A 17,929-nucleotide genomic window follows, 5' to 3' on the forward strand; every position below is an offset into this window, starting at 1 on the left:
ACTTTTATGGAGATGATGATGGATTTTAGATATTGGCCTCAAAGAACTCAAGTATTCATGGTATGAGAAGCAGTCACTTTTAGGGCATTGGGGTTAGTCAGTTTCCGGCAGACATTGAATATTGGCAGAATCATCTGATTAGGTACCTCCTTAATCTGTTTAACAATTTAGGTTGTTTTGGTTCTGTCGATGGCGTTATGATGGGCTCTACTGGTCTATTGCAGCTAATTATACCTTCTTCAGTGTGCCAAATATGTCATTAATGTCCCAGGTTAAGATGTTGCATATCAGCTCAACAGGTTCTGCACTGAGCCACCTGTTAATGGATTTGGGACCCGCCTTGAGTTTTTCAGTTTGCTGGGGAGTAAAGTGCCTAGGTCAGAACATCTATTGAGGTAGAGGTAGTCAAGCAATGTTTACAGGGCACTTATTGCAAGGCTGTTGTTTTGGGTACCATTATAGGTTGTCTCGAATTACTCTGTGTTTTTTTTTCTAAAGTGTCTGATTTGGATAGTGGAACCGTGGTTCTAGTACTACAATGTGGATTTCTAGGTTAAATTTATAAGTGTGGAGGAAACAAAGTAATGACCTGATCGCACTAGGGTTTTCAGGTTACATAGGGAAGTGATTTTGAGGTTATGTAAGAAGGAAACGTTACTCATCTAATTCTTCAAAAGGAAGGTGCACCAGGAAAGAAATTCAATTTAGCAAGATTAAGTCCATCATCTTCATTTATTAATGCTTAGTATTGCACACATTTATAAAATTCAGCCAACGCGTTTCATTGCTGGATACCTAGGAACTTCATCAGGGCTTAAAGTAAAGTAGGTTGTATTCACAATACTTTAGAATATTGGTTGTGGTACCATCCTAGAGCAATCATCATATCACAGGGTTAAATTCATCCAGTTCATAGATGGTATACAGGGATCATATCTTGCCCCAGCTCGAGACCCAAGTCCTAAAAACAGCCAAGTGTAACCTGCAGTCTGTGTTCATCTGTAATCCTAGTTCTCTTCCAGGGAAATCCTCTTCAAAGTCATAAGCACAGAATAGTCCTGCTCATGTGCAGGGTTAGCAGAGCACTTTTATAAAGTACACACAAATGTATAACAAAAATCTATACCATAGTACTTTATATACAATTTTGCAGCCTAAAGGCGGCTAAAAATGACCGCTACCAAGGAAAAAAACAGCTCTAACCGTCACCCAAAAAAGGTTCCTTAAAGAATCCTGCCATACTTAAGTATCCGCTCTGGTGTCTGAACCTAGACAGTACTGTCCAGTAAACGTATGGGCAGATCTCCATATAGCTGCCTTACATATCTCTGAAATGGAAACTATCTGAAGAAGAGGTATGGTAGCAGTCATTCCTCGTGCAAAATATGCTTTAGGCCTACCAGGTAGGGGTTTCTTTGCTATTTGGTTATGAGAGAATAATGCATGATACAATCCATCCAGAAATAGATTGTTTGGAAGATGGCAAGCCTGTACGTGTTGGATTATATTTACGAAAAGACAGTGTGGTGTGACTGTCTTATGTCCTTGGTTTTGTATAGATACAAATGCCAGGACTCTCAACATACAGAGGACTTCTCTGCTTGTGTTGATGGATTAGGGAAAAATATGGGTAAGGAAATAGTTTGGCTAATGCGGAAATCCGAAATCACCTTAGGGAGCAAACTGGGGTGTGTCCTCATAACCACTCTATTACTATAAAATACTGTGTTTGGTTCAGTGGTGTATAGAGCATGATTCTCACTAACTCTACATACAGAGATAATAACTACTAGAAATGCTGCTTTCCATGTAAGATGTGGTAAAGTAGCTTAGTGTATGGGTTTAAAGGGGGGGGTCCCATTAATTTAGAGAGAACGATGTTAAGTTCTCAAGGAGGAGACAGTGACTTTACTGGCCGAAAAACATTCTTAATACCTTCTAGAAAATCTACAATCACAGTGATTTTTCAAAAAGAGGTATACGATGGAGACTTCCTGTTGGCAGTTATAGCGACAAGGTGAACTTTAATAGAAGAAGACTGTAAACCAGACCTTGCTAGGTGATGAAGATATGGTATCAGTACATCTTCCTGACAGGAGGAAAGATTGTGGCTGTTCTGAATGCACCAAACGCAAACTCTCTTCCACTTGAAGGCATATGGTTTTCTTGTGGAAGGACGATTGGCTTCTCTTAGCATGTTCATGCACTCTTGTGGAAGACTTAGATGGCCATATTGCAGGAATTCAGGAGCTATGCTGCTAAGGTCAGTGATGGAAGGCTGGGGTGCAGAATATGGCCCCCAAACTTGTACAGGAGATCCTGCCTGTACAACAATCTCTTATGTAGGTGCTCTCGGAGATGAAAAAGGTCAGTCAACCACAATTGACAACGCCGTTTCGGTTCAAACATTATCACCCCGGTTTTGGACCGATAACATCTTGCCATAACTGTTGGAATGAGGGAAATTGGTGGACATGTGTAGAGAAATTTCTTCGACCAGTCTATCAAAAGAGCATTCCTCTTCCTTCCTAGTTGGTAATATCTGGAGGCATAGTCTTGGCATTTTTTGTTTTTAATGTCAGCAAATATGTCTAATTTAGTGCGAAAGGAACGGCGCACTTCACGGGTGCTGCACGCCAAACGATCATAAAAAGACAGAGAACATACAACACAATTGAGAAAAAGAAGGGTGTGCTTCGGGACATCTCTAATTTTGTCGTCTTACCAGCCGTTTCATTACCTGGCAGCACCCCATTAAAAATGCAAAAATGAGATTATCAGATAACAACGTGATTCATGTCAAAAGCAGTTCATTATGTCCGGATCACCGGTTTGTCATCAACAAGGACTGTTCACATACAGAGAGTTCTTTTGGCACAGCGTTTGTTCATGTTTGTAAATAAGCACTGACGTAATAGAAGGGGGTTTGGGTTGAGGTTTGATTTTTAGGGGATTGTGGGTAATGTAGTGCGCACATACAATGTTGATAGGGTCTGAAAAGCGGGAGAGGGTGGTGATCATGTGATATTTGGCACCGATGATTGCAGAGGAGGGCGGGTGATGTTTATTTAAATTGAAGATGTTTAATATGGCCGTCATTAAGATACCACGAGCGCAACAGAGACGTTTGAAACACTGCGTAGTTTACATCAGGTACTTATCGGGGGTGCATGTCAGTGACCAACTTAGCACTAGGCACGCGGGGAACATAGGATCGCTTAAGTTGAGAAGAGGAAGCTTGCAGTTTAAATGAGTTAGATGTTAGGAAATCGATAGATTGCACAGATTAATAATTAGGATGAGTGTTTAGGGGAGGAGTTTAATTTACGAGGCACTAGGAATGTTCTGTAGATGGTGAGTGCGATGGGAGGTTTACTATGGTTGGTATTTAAATGTGGCACGGGTGTTCTGGTAAAATTTAGTCGATATATAAGAGGGAAGGGTAACTTTTGTTGATAATGATTTTGATATAATTTACATCTATTGGGACAAAATGTAATGTGACTGACTTACATATGTTTACGATTTGTAGATACTCCTGAAGAAGGTTTTTTAACTGAAATGCATTGAGTACGTCAAGGATTATATGTTATGAATGAAGGAAATTCGAAACATGTTCATGTATAGGCCTGGATGGGCAATACATAGAACGAGTTACATGCTTAAAGTTGTACAAGGAATTTCACCGCTTTTGACGTGATGGAGAAATAAGAGTTGAAACAATGATGATATATGAAGAAAATAAAATGGATAAAACTGATTACTTTTGTGGATGGGTATTACTTTGATATACCAATGTGCATACGGCTGTGCAACCTGCTCTGACCAGCCAACTTCGCGGGCCAGAATTTCAGAATAATTTAGGATATCCCCAGTCTTGAAAAATTGCTTCAATGACTTTGTTGTTTAGAATCCAGTTGTGGTTTTCTTGGAAGGCTCGACAGAAGGTATCCGCTTCCATGTTTGAGCAACTGGGAGATGGACAGCTGTAATTGTCAAGTTTCTTGCATGAAGCTTTTTCCATGTGGCTTGTGATTCTAGGGACAGCGATCTCGAATACAGTTCTCTCTGCTTGTTCAGGTAGTCCATTGCCACATGAACAAGCAAAGAAGTTGTTATGATTACCGGAAGAAAATATTTTAAAGCCAAATGAACTCCTCTCAACTCTGGTAGATTGATATGGTAGGTCTTCTCTTTGTGTGACCATAGCACCTGGGTCGTTAAATGGCCCAAGTGTGCCTGCCTTACTTGTAGGGATGCGTCTGTAGGGAGTCTGAGCTAGGAGACGCTGATGGAGTGAGATCCCTTTTATCAGATTTTCAGATTTGGGCCATCATGGGAGTGATTTATGGCGGATTGTGTTAGAGTCAGTTTCTTCTCCCAACAGTTTGAGAAGTGGTTCCACTGGCCTTCCAGGCATGAAGGTCTTATGTGGAGTCTGGTATGAGGAACTAGAAAAATTCAAGGGGCCATTGATCCCAACAGAGATCAAATCTGCTGAGCTGTTGGGTGAGGGGTTTGCAATAGAGCGTAGCACTTCAGTTGGATTGATAGCAGTTCCTCCTCCGAAGGATGTGAGTTTATCAGACTGTGTATCTATTATAGCTCCCAGAAAATGAATACTTTGAACTGGGGAGGTAGTGGATTTTTTGGGGGGGATTTTTTTTTAGGTCTACGTGAAGACGTAACATAGTGAGAGTGTGGAGACATGTTTGAAAATGGAACAGTGTTTCTGCTGAGTATGTTCTTTTTATGAACCTGTCGTCTAGGTAAGGGCAGACAAATTTTCTTTTCCGGATTTGCAGCGATGACAGCCATACATTTTGCAAATGTTCTGGGACCTGACTTCAGTCCAAAGAGTAGGACTTTGTACTGAAAATGCCTGAGACTACTGTGAACCTTAAAAGCTTGCGATGCTTTTTTATGAATGAAATGAGAAGTAGGCATCTTGAAGATCTTTAGAACACATTCAGTCCCCTTTATGTAGTTGAGGTTTGATCTGATGTAATGCGAGCATTCTGAATTATTCTTTTTTATGTACTTGTTCAGTACTCTGATGTCAAAGATAGGTCTGAATTCCTGTTTTGGTTCTTTCTTACAAACCAAAAAGTACCGGGAGAATACTCCCAATCCTTTTTTGATATGAAGGTACCTTCCCCACTGCATTTTTCTGTAGTAAAATGCCCACCTCCTTCCGTGATAGATCTTGTTGATACAGTGATGTGTTGGTTAGAGGAATAGATGGAGGTGAGGATTAGAAACGATGAGAATAATCATACTGAACAATTTTCAGAACCCATCTGCCTATAGTTATCAGTGGCTACTCTGAAAAATGTGCTGTGATACTTCCTCCCACAAGAGTGGCACATGGATCCGACTCCCTCTTCCTCTAGAGGATCTACGTAAATGGTTATGACTTTTTCTGCTGGTGTTTTTTTTTCTGGTTGTGTGACCAGTGAGGGGTTTGAACCCTCTGGGGAGAGTAGTGCTTGTCATAAGGCCTGTATCTCCTTCTAATTATGTTTCTTTTCCAGGCCCACAGATATTAAGGTGTCCAAATCAGCCTTCATCCATGACATTTCATCATCTGCATGAGAACTGATCTGCGTGTTTCCTGAGAATGGCAGGTTCAGTATTCTAAATTGCACTTCTAGTTGTAGACCTAGTAGTCTCAGCATGAGGGTCTCCTTGCACAAATACCATGGAAATAACCATGGGCAGATACATCTTAAATGTCAGCAGCTGAATCATTGATCTGATTTGATACCAGCATCTCTTTGTTAATGACAAAAGTATTGCCGGTCTTCTTTAGGAAGTTTATCTGTAAAGTTTGGTGGGGAGTCCAAAAGCGATCTATGGTATCTCCCTAGAAGCGCGTTGGCACTTTGCTACTTTCGTTGTAGAAGCTGAGGTTCCACACACTTTTCTTCCCATAGAATCTATTCTTTTGCTCTTCTTATCTGGTTGTATGGTGGATTGGAGGACACTGGTGCTACTATGTGTGACTTTCTTGCTGAAGCCACAATTACCAAATACGGTAGTGGATCTGCCCTCTGAAAGAAAGGATCTTGGAGGCTTATACTTTTTCAAGGGCCTAGATGAAGCAGTTTTTATAAATGGAGGTGCCAGGTGCCACTGCATTGCAGGCTCATGAAGACCTGGGACCAAAGGGAGGAGAGGTGTTGATGATGCTCTTTGACGTAAGATCTCAAAGATGACAGATATAGATGCAGTGGGAGCTGGCATAGGAATGTTCAACTTCATTGTACCTTTTACAAACACCGCATTAGAAATTTTTAAGTTGACATTTGGAGAAACCCTTGGCGGAGGTGTGTTAGAGAGAGTCGGAGAATATCTCTGATGGAAGATCTTGAGGTCATAGTCCATGAAGGAGACCATGTTCTACGTCCTGATCGTGACCTTCTGTGACAGCTTGCACTAGATCTTCTTGATCTAGAGTGAGATGACTCGCATCTTACTCTGGATCTTCTAGGAGATCTATGTCTGGTTCTAGATGGTTCGGGTGCTTGCTGGGAGTACACGATCTGGACCCATACAAAGTTCTCCAGGCTTGGAAGGAGCGTCGCCACACACCTTAAGGGGCAATGAGAAAAACACTCTAGGGACATGGGGGAAACAGCCCAAAAATGTAAATTGTTTTCCATTCAGTGTTTCTTTTTGTGAATGATAAAATAGCTGTACTTTGGAGCAAAAAATGAAATTGAAAGTTTGAGATCAAGCAGCGGCCCAAAATCACAAGATGGGAGGAAGTGATGAAATTGTGATAGAAATAGCAAAAAGTCACCCCGGCGGGAGAACAACGTAAATATGAGACTGCTCGTCCGGCCCGAGACACCAACATACAAAATGGACTTGTCTTACTTGTTGTCCACCACTGATGATCAATCACCAAGCTGCCATCTTTAAAAGGAGTCAAGAGAAGGTTGCACAACGTCAGCTGCAGAGTTGTTTCGAAATATTTCAACAAGAGGAAACATATTTGTGTAAACATCAAAGAGTGACCATAAATTGACCGGCAGCAGAAATTTGACGAGTAGAATGCCGTATGAATGACATCTTACTCTGGATCTTCTTTGAGATTTATGTCTGGTTCTAGATGGTTTGGGTGCTTGCTGGTAGTACATGGCCTGGACCCAGACTGAGTTCTCCAGCAACAACGGGCATGACGCCTGTGTCTTTTGAGGTCAGATTTCTAGTCATTAACAATAACTTCTTTTGAACATATACCTCCGGTGTCACCAGTAAATTTCCCTCACTGTTATTCTGTATTTTCGAATATTTTCTTACTTTTCATCTATGATTTTCGGGTTATAGGATGGGCATTATGTATGCTGTTCACAGCTTTTTGCACAATTCGTTCAGACTTTTATTTACCTCTCTATTCGTCCATACAATTTTTGGAATGGGACTACAATCACTCTTCTCTATCTTCACATCGGACGGACTATATTTGTGTTCTTATCGCACAGCTTCGGACCTTCTTCTCTGTTGATCCTTTTTATACTCAGTCCAGTAAAATATGGATATGATGTCGTTTATAGCGTAAGGATAAACTAAATGTATGCATATGTCTTTATTATTGTTCTTACAGCCTTGAAAAAGTCACGGATGTGACAAAACACGTGTTGAGTGTTTCGTGTTATAGTCATCAAGGACTGGATTATTTGAATGCAACACTTTGATTGAAGTATTCAGTCCTTGTATACTTTGTTACATACCTGTGTAACTTTGATACCAACCAGGGTAAATTAATTAAATAAATCAGTGAATGTCCTTACAAACGAAATTTCCAGTGTTTCCTGTGTTTAGAGTATCCTTAATTTTTCTATTTTTGATTCAAAAATATCAATAACTAAGTATAAAATGTTATGAGGGCAGGAGTATATCCAGTTTTTGCTGTTTGAATGACACTCGCCAATGTGAATGGGCAGAAGGGAAAGCCACGACAGCGCTGTATAGGACCCTGAGTGATCAGCCTCCATTATTACATGTTCGACCACAAAGCCACGGGGCATAACAGTGCACTCGCCATCTCTATGTAAAGCTGGCTCACCCCACGCTCACTCAGCGGGGCTGAAACATGAAGCCGGAAGAATGACAGCAACTATGGGCACGACGTCTGTGAAGCGGGCGCCGTGCTAAAAAGAAAATGCTTAGGCCCTGACAGGGCACTCGCTTTCTTTAGGCAATGCTGAGTCCCCCCGTGGGGCTGAAATAAGAAGTTGCACCTACCATGCTTAAAGATAAAGCGAGGTATGCCCTGCTGATCAAGGGAAACACTGGAAGTAAAAAAGTCCCTGAGCCAGTAACAGTAATGGGACAAGTGTAATGCTACACAAATGGGGGGAGGGGCCTTCTCCATGTGTGGGACCAAACCATGAAAAAGGAGGGACAAATACGAAAACTAACCATTTAGAAGCAAGGGCACTGAAATGAACAAATAGAAAGCAGTGGGCAGGCTGTTAGTCCACAGAGTGAATACAACATGTCACGAACAGACAGCGCATGCACTGCTTAGGCTCGACCTAACAATGAACTGTCCAGTCACCCTATCGGGCATGATTGGACACAGGGGGTACTGTGAGGTTCCCAAAGACACAGCATCAGTTTTCTATTCCATGCTTTGGATTGCAGCCTATTGGCTAACAATGTCTCATATTCCCTTTCTTTTTCCTTTAAAAAAAAGACTAGTGAAAGATTTTCTAAAGTTATCTTTTTCACCTGTTCAGTGAGGCATTTCCATGTAATGGATGTAATGGTTTATTTTTAAAATGAAAATTTAAAAAAATATGGCCATTTCTAGCCTTCTTTACGCTTCAAACGTGTATATAAAGTACTATGGTACAATTTCTTGTTATACATATATGTATACTTTTTGAAAGTGTTCCGGTATCCCCACATGAGGGTAGGACTATTTAGTGTTCATGATCATTAATGAGGATCCCCTGGAAGACAACATGCGATTTTGAGTACCCTAGCAATGCATATCTAGATATTGATGAGGAGGTCAGCTGCAGGCTTTCCACAGGGTCTACCCACAAATTAAAATCTCCCATATGAAGCTTATTAGCTTGATCTGTCGGCAGAGGGTGAGCTTGAAGAGTTCATGCAGAAAGGAAGGCTCATGACTGGGGTCAGTAAACCAATGTTAGAATGATGGAGCCTGCTGGGGTAAATTAAAGGTATGGCACAATAATAATTTGACGAATGAACATCTCAACTCCACCATCTCTATTTGCACAGTATCTTTTTATGGTTAAAGGATACTTTGAAAGATTGTTATGTCAGTTTTACAAGAATGAAATTACAGTTTTGTCTTCATTAACCTCTCTCGAACAAATAAACTAAAGGAAAAAAACAAACTGTGAATTCATTTACTTTTACTGGGCTTTCATTGGATTAGAAAAGCAACATTATGAGCTCTAATAATATTTCTCCTCGGATAAAGCTTCCAGAATAAGTGTTATACAACAGAACCCAAAAAGCATAAGATTTGTGACAATGTACTAGGCTCAAGACTATAATGACTGTAATGTGAGACTAGTCATCCGGAAAAAAGTAGAGCCACCCTCGGACAGTACTTGCATTCGTTTAAAAAAGTATCCTGCTGGTGAGACATCTAAAATAGTATGCTCTCTGTTCCTTGACAGACACTGAAGAAAGCAATATGTTTCTCCTAACTCAACAGTGAAATGTTAATATATGCACTTTTGAGCTGCCTTGCAAGTGTGCACACAAATGTTGATAAAAAATAATAGGTGCATGTCTTGATAATCATTGACAATTGCTCCTTTGGAAATCTGCCATTACAATGTCCTGCTAGTGGTACAGATATAGACAGCAAAGGAAAGCAGAAGATTAATCTTAGTCAAAATCCTAGCTATTTTATAAAACTGACGTAACATCCAAGGCAGACAGGTCAGGCTTGGAAATGCACTTTTAGGAAGGTAAGGGTAACTCCGATTTACCAGCTAACTCATAATGTTTTACTTGGCTAGCAGTGCCCTTAAACAAGCAGCAGATCCAAGACTAACAAATTAATGCATTTTGTTCTCAATACTACTAACACTTCTGTTGAGTTTAGGGGCTCAACTGCAGAACCAGTGGGGCTGCATGGAGCTCAGAAAGACTGATGTTTGTTCAAGAAAAAAAGGCCTGCGTGCAAATAACTGGCACTTTGCATTGGACTCACTGTTTTGTCTAGCTCATTCATAGTTGATGAGATAACCTGAACCAATAGTAAATGCCCAGAATGGGACCATGAAAAGCTGTGAGTGACCTACACCAAGGCACCATTTTTATGTTTATTTTCAAGTATGTTCAAGTTGGGAAATGATGAGCACCGTATAGGCCGTGAGAGAAACGTTTTGCCACAAACTATGCAAAAATGTTGTTCAATCCTCGGCTGCCTATATTAATACTATTACAGCACTATTCATACTAGAAGAGCGTTCATTTGTTGCATCAGAGGGGGATGTAACAATGTAGAATCTACTATATCTCTTAGTCTATTCAACTCACTTAAGCATCAGTGAGATACACTAAAGATGACAAAGATCAGGATAGACAGCTCATAAATCATAACCTTGAATGACACCCATGGGCTGGGCTGCAGGACACATTTGTACTTATCAGCAGGGAGGAGGGAAAAGCTTTCATGCTGCTTTGCAGTCGTAAGGAGGAAATGTAATACCTTATGGGAGAGGGAATCAAAAATACCCCAGAAGAGTTTCTCGGTCAGATGTAGCTCCTCTTCGGAGGCCATGCCACTGCTTGCAGAGCCTGAGGGCAGGCAGTAGTACTTCCAGCATTGCTCGTAGTGATTCGTCAGGAGCTAAGAGATTAGAAAAGAGAAGTATACAATCACAGAGAAGGTCAGCATCAACTGTTTTCTGTTTTCATTATTAATAATAAAGCACATAAGGCAATGGAGATAAGATTCAAGAAGCATATTTACTGAGTCCCTCATCTTTCCCGTCACGAAAAATCCTGATTCACATCTGCAACAGTGCAGCCATTAACTGCCCACAGTAGATATCTTGGTATAATCTAGGAATCAGAGGTACAAATCGCAACCGGGCTGATTCTGCTTTACATCCTTTTGAGATAGATTAAATGAGCATTGATGAGTGAAATAATAACAAAGTTACTTATCTGCAAGTGATGTTCTCCAGTGTTGGTATCTCATAGATTCACATGCATCTGTCAATGTAAAACATCAAACATCTCTTAACATCTAAAGTATAGAGTGCTCTTTCTGTCTGAGTTTTGAAAATATGTTTTTAAAATCACTGGTTTGTTTCGGTGGAAGTCAGACAGCACTTTAGGTATAAAATGTGGATTTTTACTTCAGATGACTCTGTGGTCACTGAACTGGAGGAATGGTTCAGTGATTGTAAAGGGTTGAATTTCTCCTAGTTGATCTTAGGTATGAAACGATGGCTACCTTCCAAGAGAGATACTTTACTTCTACCCTATATATAGGCTTGAAAGGAAAGGAATCTTCATCAGTTGAAATAACACCACATTTAGCTGCCATGAGGGTGGCGAATGTCTTATAGGTGGAAAGACCCTCAAGAAACTCTTTGACAAGCCTGTTAAACCAGACATTTACTTAGTTCCATATTCTTTCGAAACATGAAATGGCAGCCAGATGAACTCCATCTGAAGCTGGGTTCATTCCTGGCCTTGCTAAGTGCAGAAGATATGGTAATATCTGTTGAAGAAGTGAAGGTATAGGGAGGAAATCATGCTCAGTACACCCTATACAAAAACATTTTCATATTGCTGTGTTTGTTTTATAGTTGGACACCCCTCAAACTTCAGATAATATTTATTTACAGTCTTCTAGAATGTCTAGCAGTTGGAATTCATTGAACTCAGGAGCTCGGAGCCTGGATACCCTCATGGTTGATTTGCCGCGCTAGACAAATCCATTGATTAATTGAACTGAGGGAGGATTAATCTATATGGAGAATATTAACACCAAATAGGCAGTAATGAGCCTATTACATCATAGAGCCATTCTAGGCCGAGCAAAAAGGTTGGAACCCCTTCTGAACGAACCTCTCCGGGTGTTGGGGATGGGAAGCATAAAACACAAGTCAGGACTAGTTTCCACTGTGGTCCTTAAGGTCCACTGGTCTATTCCAGGCTGGGGAAGGTGCCCCTTTGCTTATGAAAGGACCCGCAACACAAAAGTCCAGAAATGTCTCTCAATATTTTTATCTCCCTACATCCAGGCTCACAGGACAAAGATTCTTTTCAGACAAAAACATATCACAAAGCTAAGTTAAAGTGAAAAATAATATCCTCACTACAGACCTACATTATGGCTGAATTTCTCACAAAAGACCTTTAGAGGTTGAGAGAAAAAAAGAATCTGCGAAAAACTGACTCATTATGCCACCATATCTGTAAGAAAATATCTTAAAAGGAAGCGAACATAAATCACGTTGTGTGAAGTAAAAAAGCCCTGTGTTCAGGGATCCTATTAGCAGAGCCGAGGAATGAACTGCAGGACCGGCTGACTCTGTGCTCAGTTCTACTGCTGAGTAGGTGTTTCATTGCCTTAAAGTGACAGTGCATTGCTTCATACATGAAAGGCTATGGGCTTTTGACAACAATTTTCTTTCGTTTTTTTCACTTACAAAAAAGGCATAAATAAAAAGGGGCTTCTATATTGCTTCCTACTCGCAGAGCAGAAAAAAAGCTTGCCACTCTGCTGAATGTTGCAACTGTGGAGCCAAAATGCAAAAATTAAAAACAAATGATGACCTTTAAATGGACATTGTTATTTTTATAATGAGAGAGGGTTGTTTCCTTTACTTTTATATTTTTTGAAAATGTGTTCTAGGATCCAACACACATATTTAATGGTTATAAATATTAATGAAGATCTGCTGATGGAGACCCATGAAAAGGAATAAAGGTACTATGATTCCTTTATGTCTTAGGAAATCAATTTATTTTTCCACAAAACTTGCTATTCTTATATATTTATCTTCGGCACCAGCATCACAAAGCAAATGATCACATATGGAGCTTTAGAAACAGATGCAGTCATTTCTTCCATAGTTCACTTAATCTCACATTCATTCTATCGATGATGAAATAAAGTGAGTTCACTTGTTCTGCTCCCCTAGGACCCGTTATGAGCATCTGTTTTACCTTAAGGGGCATCTTGCAGTACTCAGTGAGTAGAGGCACATCGAAGACAAGGCGTCGTAGCAGCTGTTGCAGCATAGCTGGTTTCAGGTGCCTGCAAGGGAGCAGAAAGAGACATGTAACCTGCAAGGCACTGTGCAAAAATGATGGGCAGAGGTGGACTTCCTTTGTCCCTAAACATCAGACTCATGTGGCTTCCTGTTGATCAGATTCTAGATCTCTGCCCTAAATTCAATATTTCCACCTAGCCAACAACCAGTATTAGCAGCTTTACCAAAAAGGATCACAGCAGAGCATGTCACTGTCGAAAGCCCCAGACACTGCTGTACCTACCATGTAGGGCGAAACACATATCGGCGGTTGTAGCAAATAAGGATAAGACTTGATATTGTTCACAAACCTGATTACACAATCTCTCTTTGGACAACATAAGATTGCTACACCAATAATTATTCTAATGCGCACATCTAATACATTTAAACAATTCAATCACTGAAATTTTCCCATCAATCTTAATGAATTATATAACCACAGCAAGTGTGTATGAGTAAGCAATTTTAAAAGTTCCTTGAGAAACAAATACAACAAATCTGCTTCAAAGACATTAGGCACGGCAATTTTAACTTCTATGAGCATATTTAAGTTTTACTAGGCAGAGTCCACCTAGGGCCTACAGCATATTTGGCAATATTGGGTCCAGGTTACTATTATCCTAAGCTCTTTATTTTACGGGGACATAGTTTGGTAACGAAATACCAAACAGTACAGCACTCATTGTTTATGGACTATGGTAGTAGAGAAGCTGGGCATTTTACCCGTCTAAACAGTATTTGTAACCTTACCAGCTTTTGCCCTTTTACTTACATTGCAGTAAGCAGACACCCAGCCTGAACGTTTGCTGTAGACAGCGCTGTATCAGAGTATTAATGTACGAGTTACTTACCTTCGGTAATGATGTATCTGTTAGAGACACAGTCTAACCGCAGATTCATTAACTTAGAATATCCCCAGGCGTCAGACTGGATCTGGAATGTTTTTGCAGCAGCACCTCTGCGCGCTGGGGGACGGCGCCGCATGGCTCCGCCCTGACGTCGTCCGTGGACATGACGTCAGCGAAGCCATATAAGTCCCTCCCAGCGCGCCGACGTCAGTTTTCTTCGGAGAAACTTTTCCGCGCCACAACAGGGAGCCACCACCAAAACCTGTGAGAGTATTAGAACAGTGTGAAAAAATAATGAAAATCAGTGAAACTAAAAGAATGGGATGATGAGAAACACCACCACAAGGGACAGTACAAGCACTGTACACTGAAAGCAATTGAATAGAAAGAACCAAGCAGCGCCCTGAAAAGCAGCCCTGCAAAAGTGAAGGCAATGCCCTCCCCCGAAGCGAACAAAATAGCCTGCAATCACAAGATCCGACCGTGACAGGCAACAAGACCTGAACCATAGAATTAAAAACGATCCACCAAAGGCCGGCAACACTAGACATGCCTTAACCTGTGTAAGAGAACAATTGGTGAGAGGCCCAGTGAGGGAGACCTCGAGCCAATTGACCGTAGTAGAATCAAAGCAAGAGACCCTAAAACAACGAAAAAGGGTGGAAGGGAGGGAAGAAGAACGCTAGAAGACCCCACAGTGGAAGAACCACTGTCAGGGTGTAGGAGGAGACATAAACCCTGTGCCCCAACCAGGGTGTAGGAATGTAGGATGAGATATGAACCCTCTGCCTCATCACTAGAATGGGAGGAGCAAAACATGGAAACCAGAAAGAACCATCCTCCAGAGGAGGAAAGATGAAGGATGTCACCCCGCAGGAAGACAAAGCCACCCAAAGGGAGGCGCGAGCATAAAACTCAACCTGAAAAGGTCCTCGCAGAACGGGGAGGATGGGCGGGCCTTTAAGGAATCTGCAGCTAGACTGTGTCTCTATCAGATACATCGTTACCGAAGGTAAGTAACTCATACATCTGATAGAGACATCTAGCCTCAGATTCCTTAACTTAGAATAGATACCAACGCCATACCCCACCAAGTTCCAAAGGAACCCAGCCATCAACAAGTTGCCGAAACACAGTGGGGGCAGCAATGCCACAGTGGCCAATCCCAGACCAGAAGCTCTGCAAGGAGCGACAAACAGTGGGAGGCAAAGGATCACAAGCCGCCGAGGGACGACATGAAAGCCCTCAGAGTACACAGTGGAGAAAGGGAGCACAGAATCAGAAGGGCAGTGCAGAATGAGAGAGCCCAAAACCTCTCAAAAAGAAAGCCCCAGAGAGAGGACAAGACAGTATGACCGAGTCCAAGCATACAGGTTGACTATGGCTAACAGTGGAAGAAGCACTGTGGAAGCGCACCAATAAGGACACTGAGGACAGCAGCGGGGGGGGGGGGTGCTAACCATGCCCAGGAAGATCCAACCTCACTAGAGACACCACACTTGATAGTGCGCAATCTCGCTTTTCCAAAGAGACATTGGGAAGGGCGGACATGAAAAACATAAAATCATGACTACAAAAGCACATGCGGGCGGCGGAAGTACACAGGGCAGACTGTGTGTACAGCCATAACCAGACCACATAAAAGGAAAGGCACACGGAAGTTCCGCGAGAATTGTCCAGATGTGAGAGATGCCTCACCAGGTACGTAATCGGTGAAAGGGATCCGTGATGCAGACACACACAGAAGGAAGTACTGCACCTACGAGAAGTCCATGGCAAGCCCACGGACACTGCAGCAAGAACCTAGAGTGCGTGACCTGTGGGTGTGTGTAGACGCCAGACAGAACAAACATCAGGAGAAGACTCAGCCCTAAGGATGAGTGACATATGAGAAACAAGCGTGCACCATAGGTAGCAACAGCCATTTCGCAGCAGAGCCGGACGGATAAAGTCCAGATCTATAAGCGATACCAGACTCTCAGCAGGGAGGAGCCACAGTCCCACTCAAGGCAAACTGGAAGGGTGACCAGTACAGGAAGAACCTGTACAAAGCGTACATAGCGTAACAGGAGTTGTAAAGAGATGTGCACACAAGCACAAGAAGACAGTGAACGTCTTGAGGACAGCACCTCTACAGAGAGCAGCAGCATACCGAATAGAAGGACGCCAAAACTCCTGCTCAAATGACATCAGGGGAAGAGGAAAACCTGTGCCGGGGAAGTACCCAGTAAAACAAGGCACAAGGCAATGTAAATGAGCGGAGCAAGTGATTAAGATGCCACCATGCAAGAACACAGTACGAAAAGCACTACCCACTACAGAAGAGGAGGGGAGAACCAGGCATCGGAAAGCATCAGCCATCCGTAACAGTGAATACAGTGGGGATCGACCACCAGACGCACATACAACATAGGAGAATTACGCCGTAGCAACCCCGTGCACCTTAGTACAGCAACAGGGCACTGACCCAGGCCGTCCACTGGTAGTACATCTGCAGCGGCAGAACTATGCAGAACTGAAACAGACAAGGAAGGGAGCCTTAAAGGACCATCCTGGAAGAAACAAACAAGGCAGAAACCCAGAGAAAGTGAGCATCCACACTTGTAAGGGCGTGCCACGGACGAACCGCAGACTACAACGGATAGGCCATAGAGTGAGGCCAACTGGTGGACCGCATGAATGTGAAAAGAACCACAGTCAGATCCACATGGCAACGCCCTTTGAAAAAGACTCCACAGGAGCCTACCAAGCCGTGTCTGTAAGGGAGGCAGCTACGCAGTAGCTAACAAATACCCCACATAGGGAGAGCCTCAACCCCAGCCAAGGGCACCTCTTGAGCCGGGGCTCATAGACAGAGGATCAACAGAACAGAACCAGCCGATCAGCTGCAATAAAGGGAAGCAAAAAAGGCGACAAGCCGTCCAGACCACATGGGTATTACAGCATGAACCCAGGGCTCAGAACAACACTGCACATGGAAGTAACAGACCGTAAAAGGATGTAAAAAACATGAAATTATGGCAGGCTAGACAGGAGGCGGTTGACTGCTGAGTCCGCATGACTGTCAAAAAGGGATACGTCATCAAACGGCAAATCCCGTAAACTCTCCCGGATATTTTCAGGGAAACCACCATCCCGCAGCCAAGCACGGCGACGCAGAGCGACAGACCTGGCCATTGCCCGACCTACAGAGTTGGTAGAATCCATGGCAGATCTAATGGTAAACTGTGCCATATCCCAGCCATGATGAAGGAGACGAGCTAGGTCAGTATGAGGACCCTCTAGAAGAAAGGGAAGAAGACATTCTACCGAGCCCCAAAGGGCAAAAGTAGCCCATGCAAACACGCAAGTGGTGTTCAAAGCACGGATGCCCGAACTAGTGGATGCAAAAATATGACGACCACAGGTCTCCAACCAACGAGACTCCCTAGTGGGAGGCAGAAACAGGAGATGAGAGGAAGGCTGTGTGGCGAAAGACACCTGGATGACCCGGCCCTGAGCCCTAGGATGAAGGGACAAGCAGTCAGGGTCATCCGGAGCTGAACGAAGCTGATGTGCAATGGCCCGATCCACAGGGTCACCGGAAGAGGGCCGGGCCCATTTGCCTGAAGGATGTCAAATAATGACCCACCAAAAGGCAGCAAGGGCTCCCGCCTGGTTGCCGACTCACCCTCCACTGAGATATGTGGAGAGGAAGGATGTCGACAAACCCTGTCTGGGACCGGCATTAACTCACCCTCCATTGAGATATGTGGAGAGGAAGGATGTCGACAAGGAGTCGATACCCGCGGTGCGGCCATC

The 17,929-nt window shown here is 42.7% G+C and overlaps 1 protein-coding gene across 4 annotated transcripts in view; it reads right to left on the reverse strand.

The window, feature by feature from the left end:
* The window catches only part of RYR3 (ryanodine receptor 3), a 2,047,168-nt gene that overhangs the window by 957,899 nt on the left and 1,071,340 nt on the right, over positions 1-17,929 (reverse strand). For all 4 annotated transcript variants that reach the window (XM_085627314.1, XM_085627313.1, XM_085627312.1 and 1 more), the window contains 2 exons: positions 13,192-13,282; positions 10,715-10,855 (listed from right to left, as the gene is read on the reverse strand). In XM_085627314.1, the coding sequence (XP_085483440.1) occupies positions 10,715-10,855; positions 13,192-13,282 (232 nt within the window). The remainder of the gene's footprint in view (positions 1-10,714; positions 10,856-13,191; positions 13,283-17,929) is intronic.

Source organism: Triturus cristatus, chromosome 9 (genome assembly GCF_964204655.1).
Source record: "Triturus cristatus chromosome 9, aTriCri1.1, whole genome shotgun sequence".
Taxonomy (NCBI): domain Eukaryota; kingdom Metazoa; phylum Chordata; class Amphibia; order Caudata; family Salamandridae; genus Triturus; species Triturus cristatus.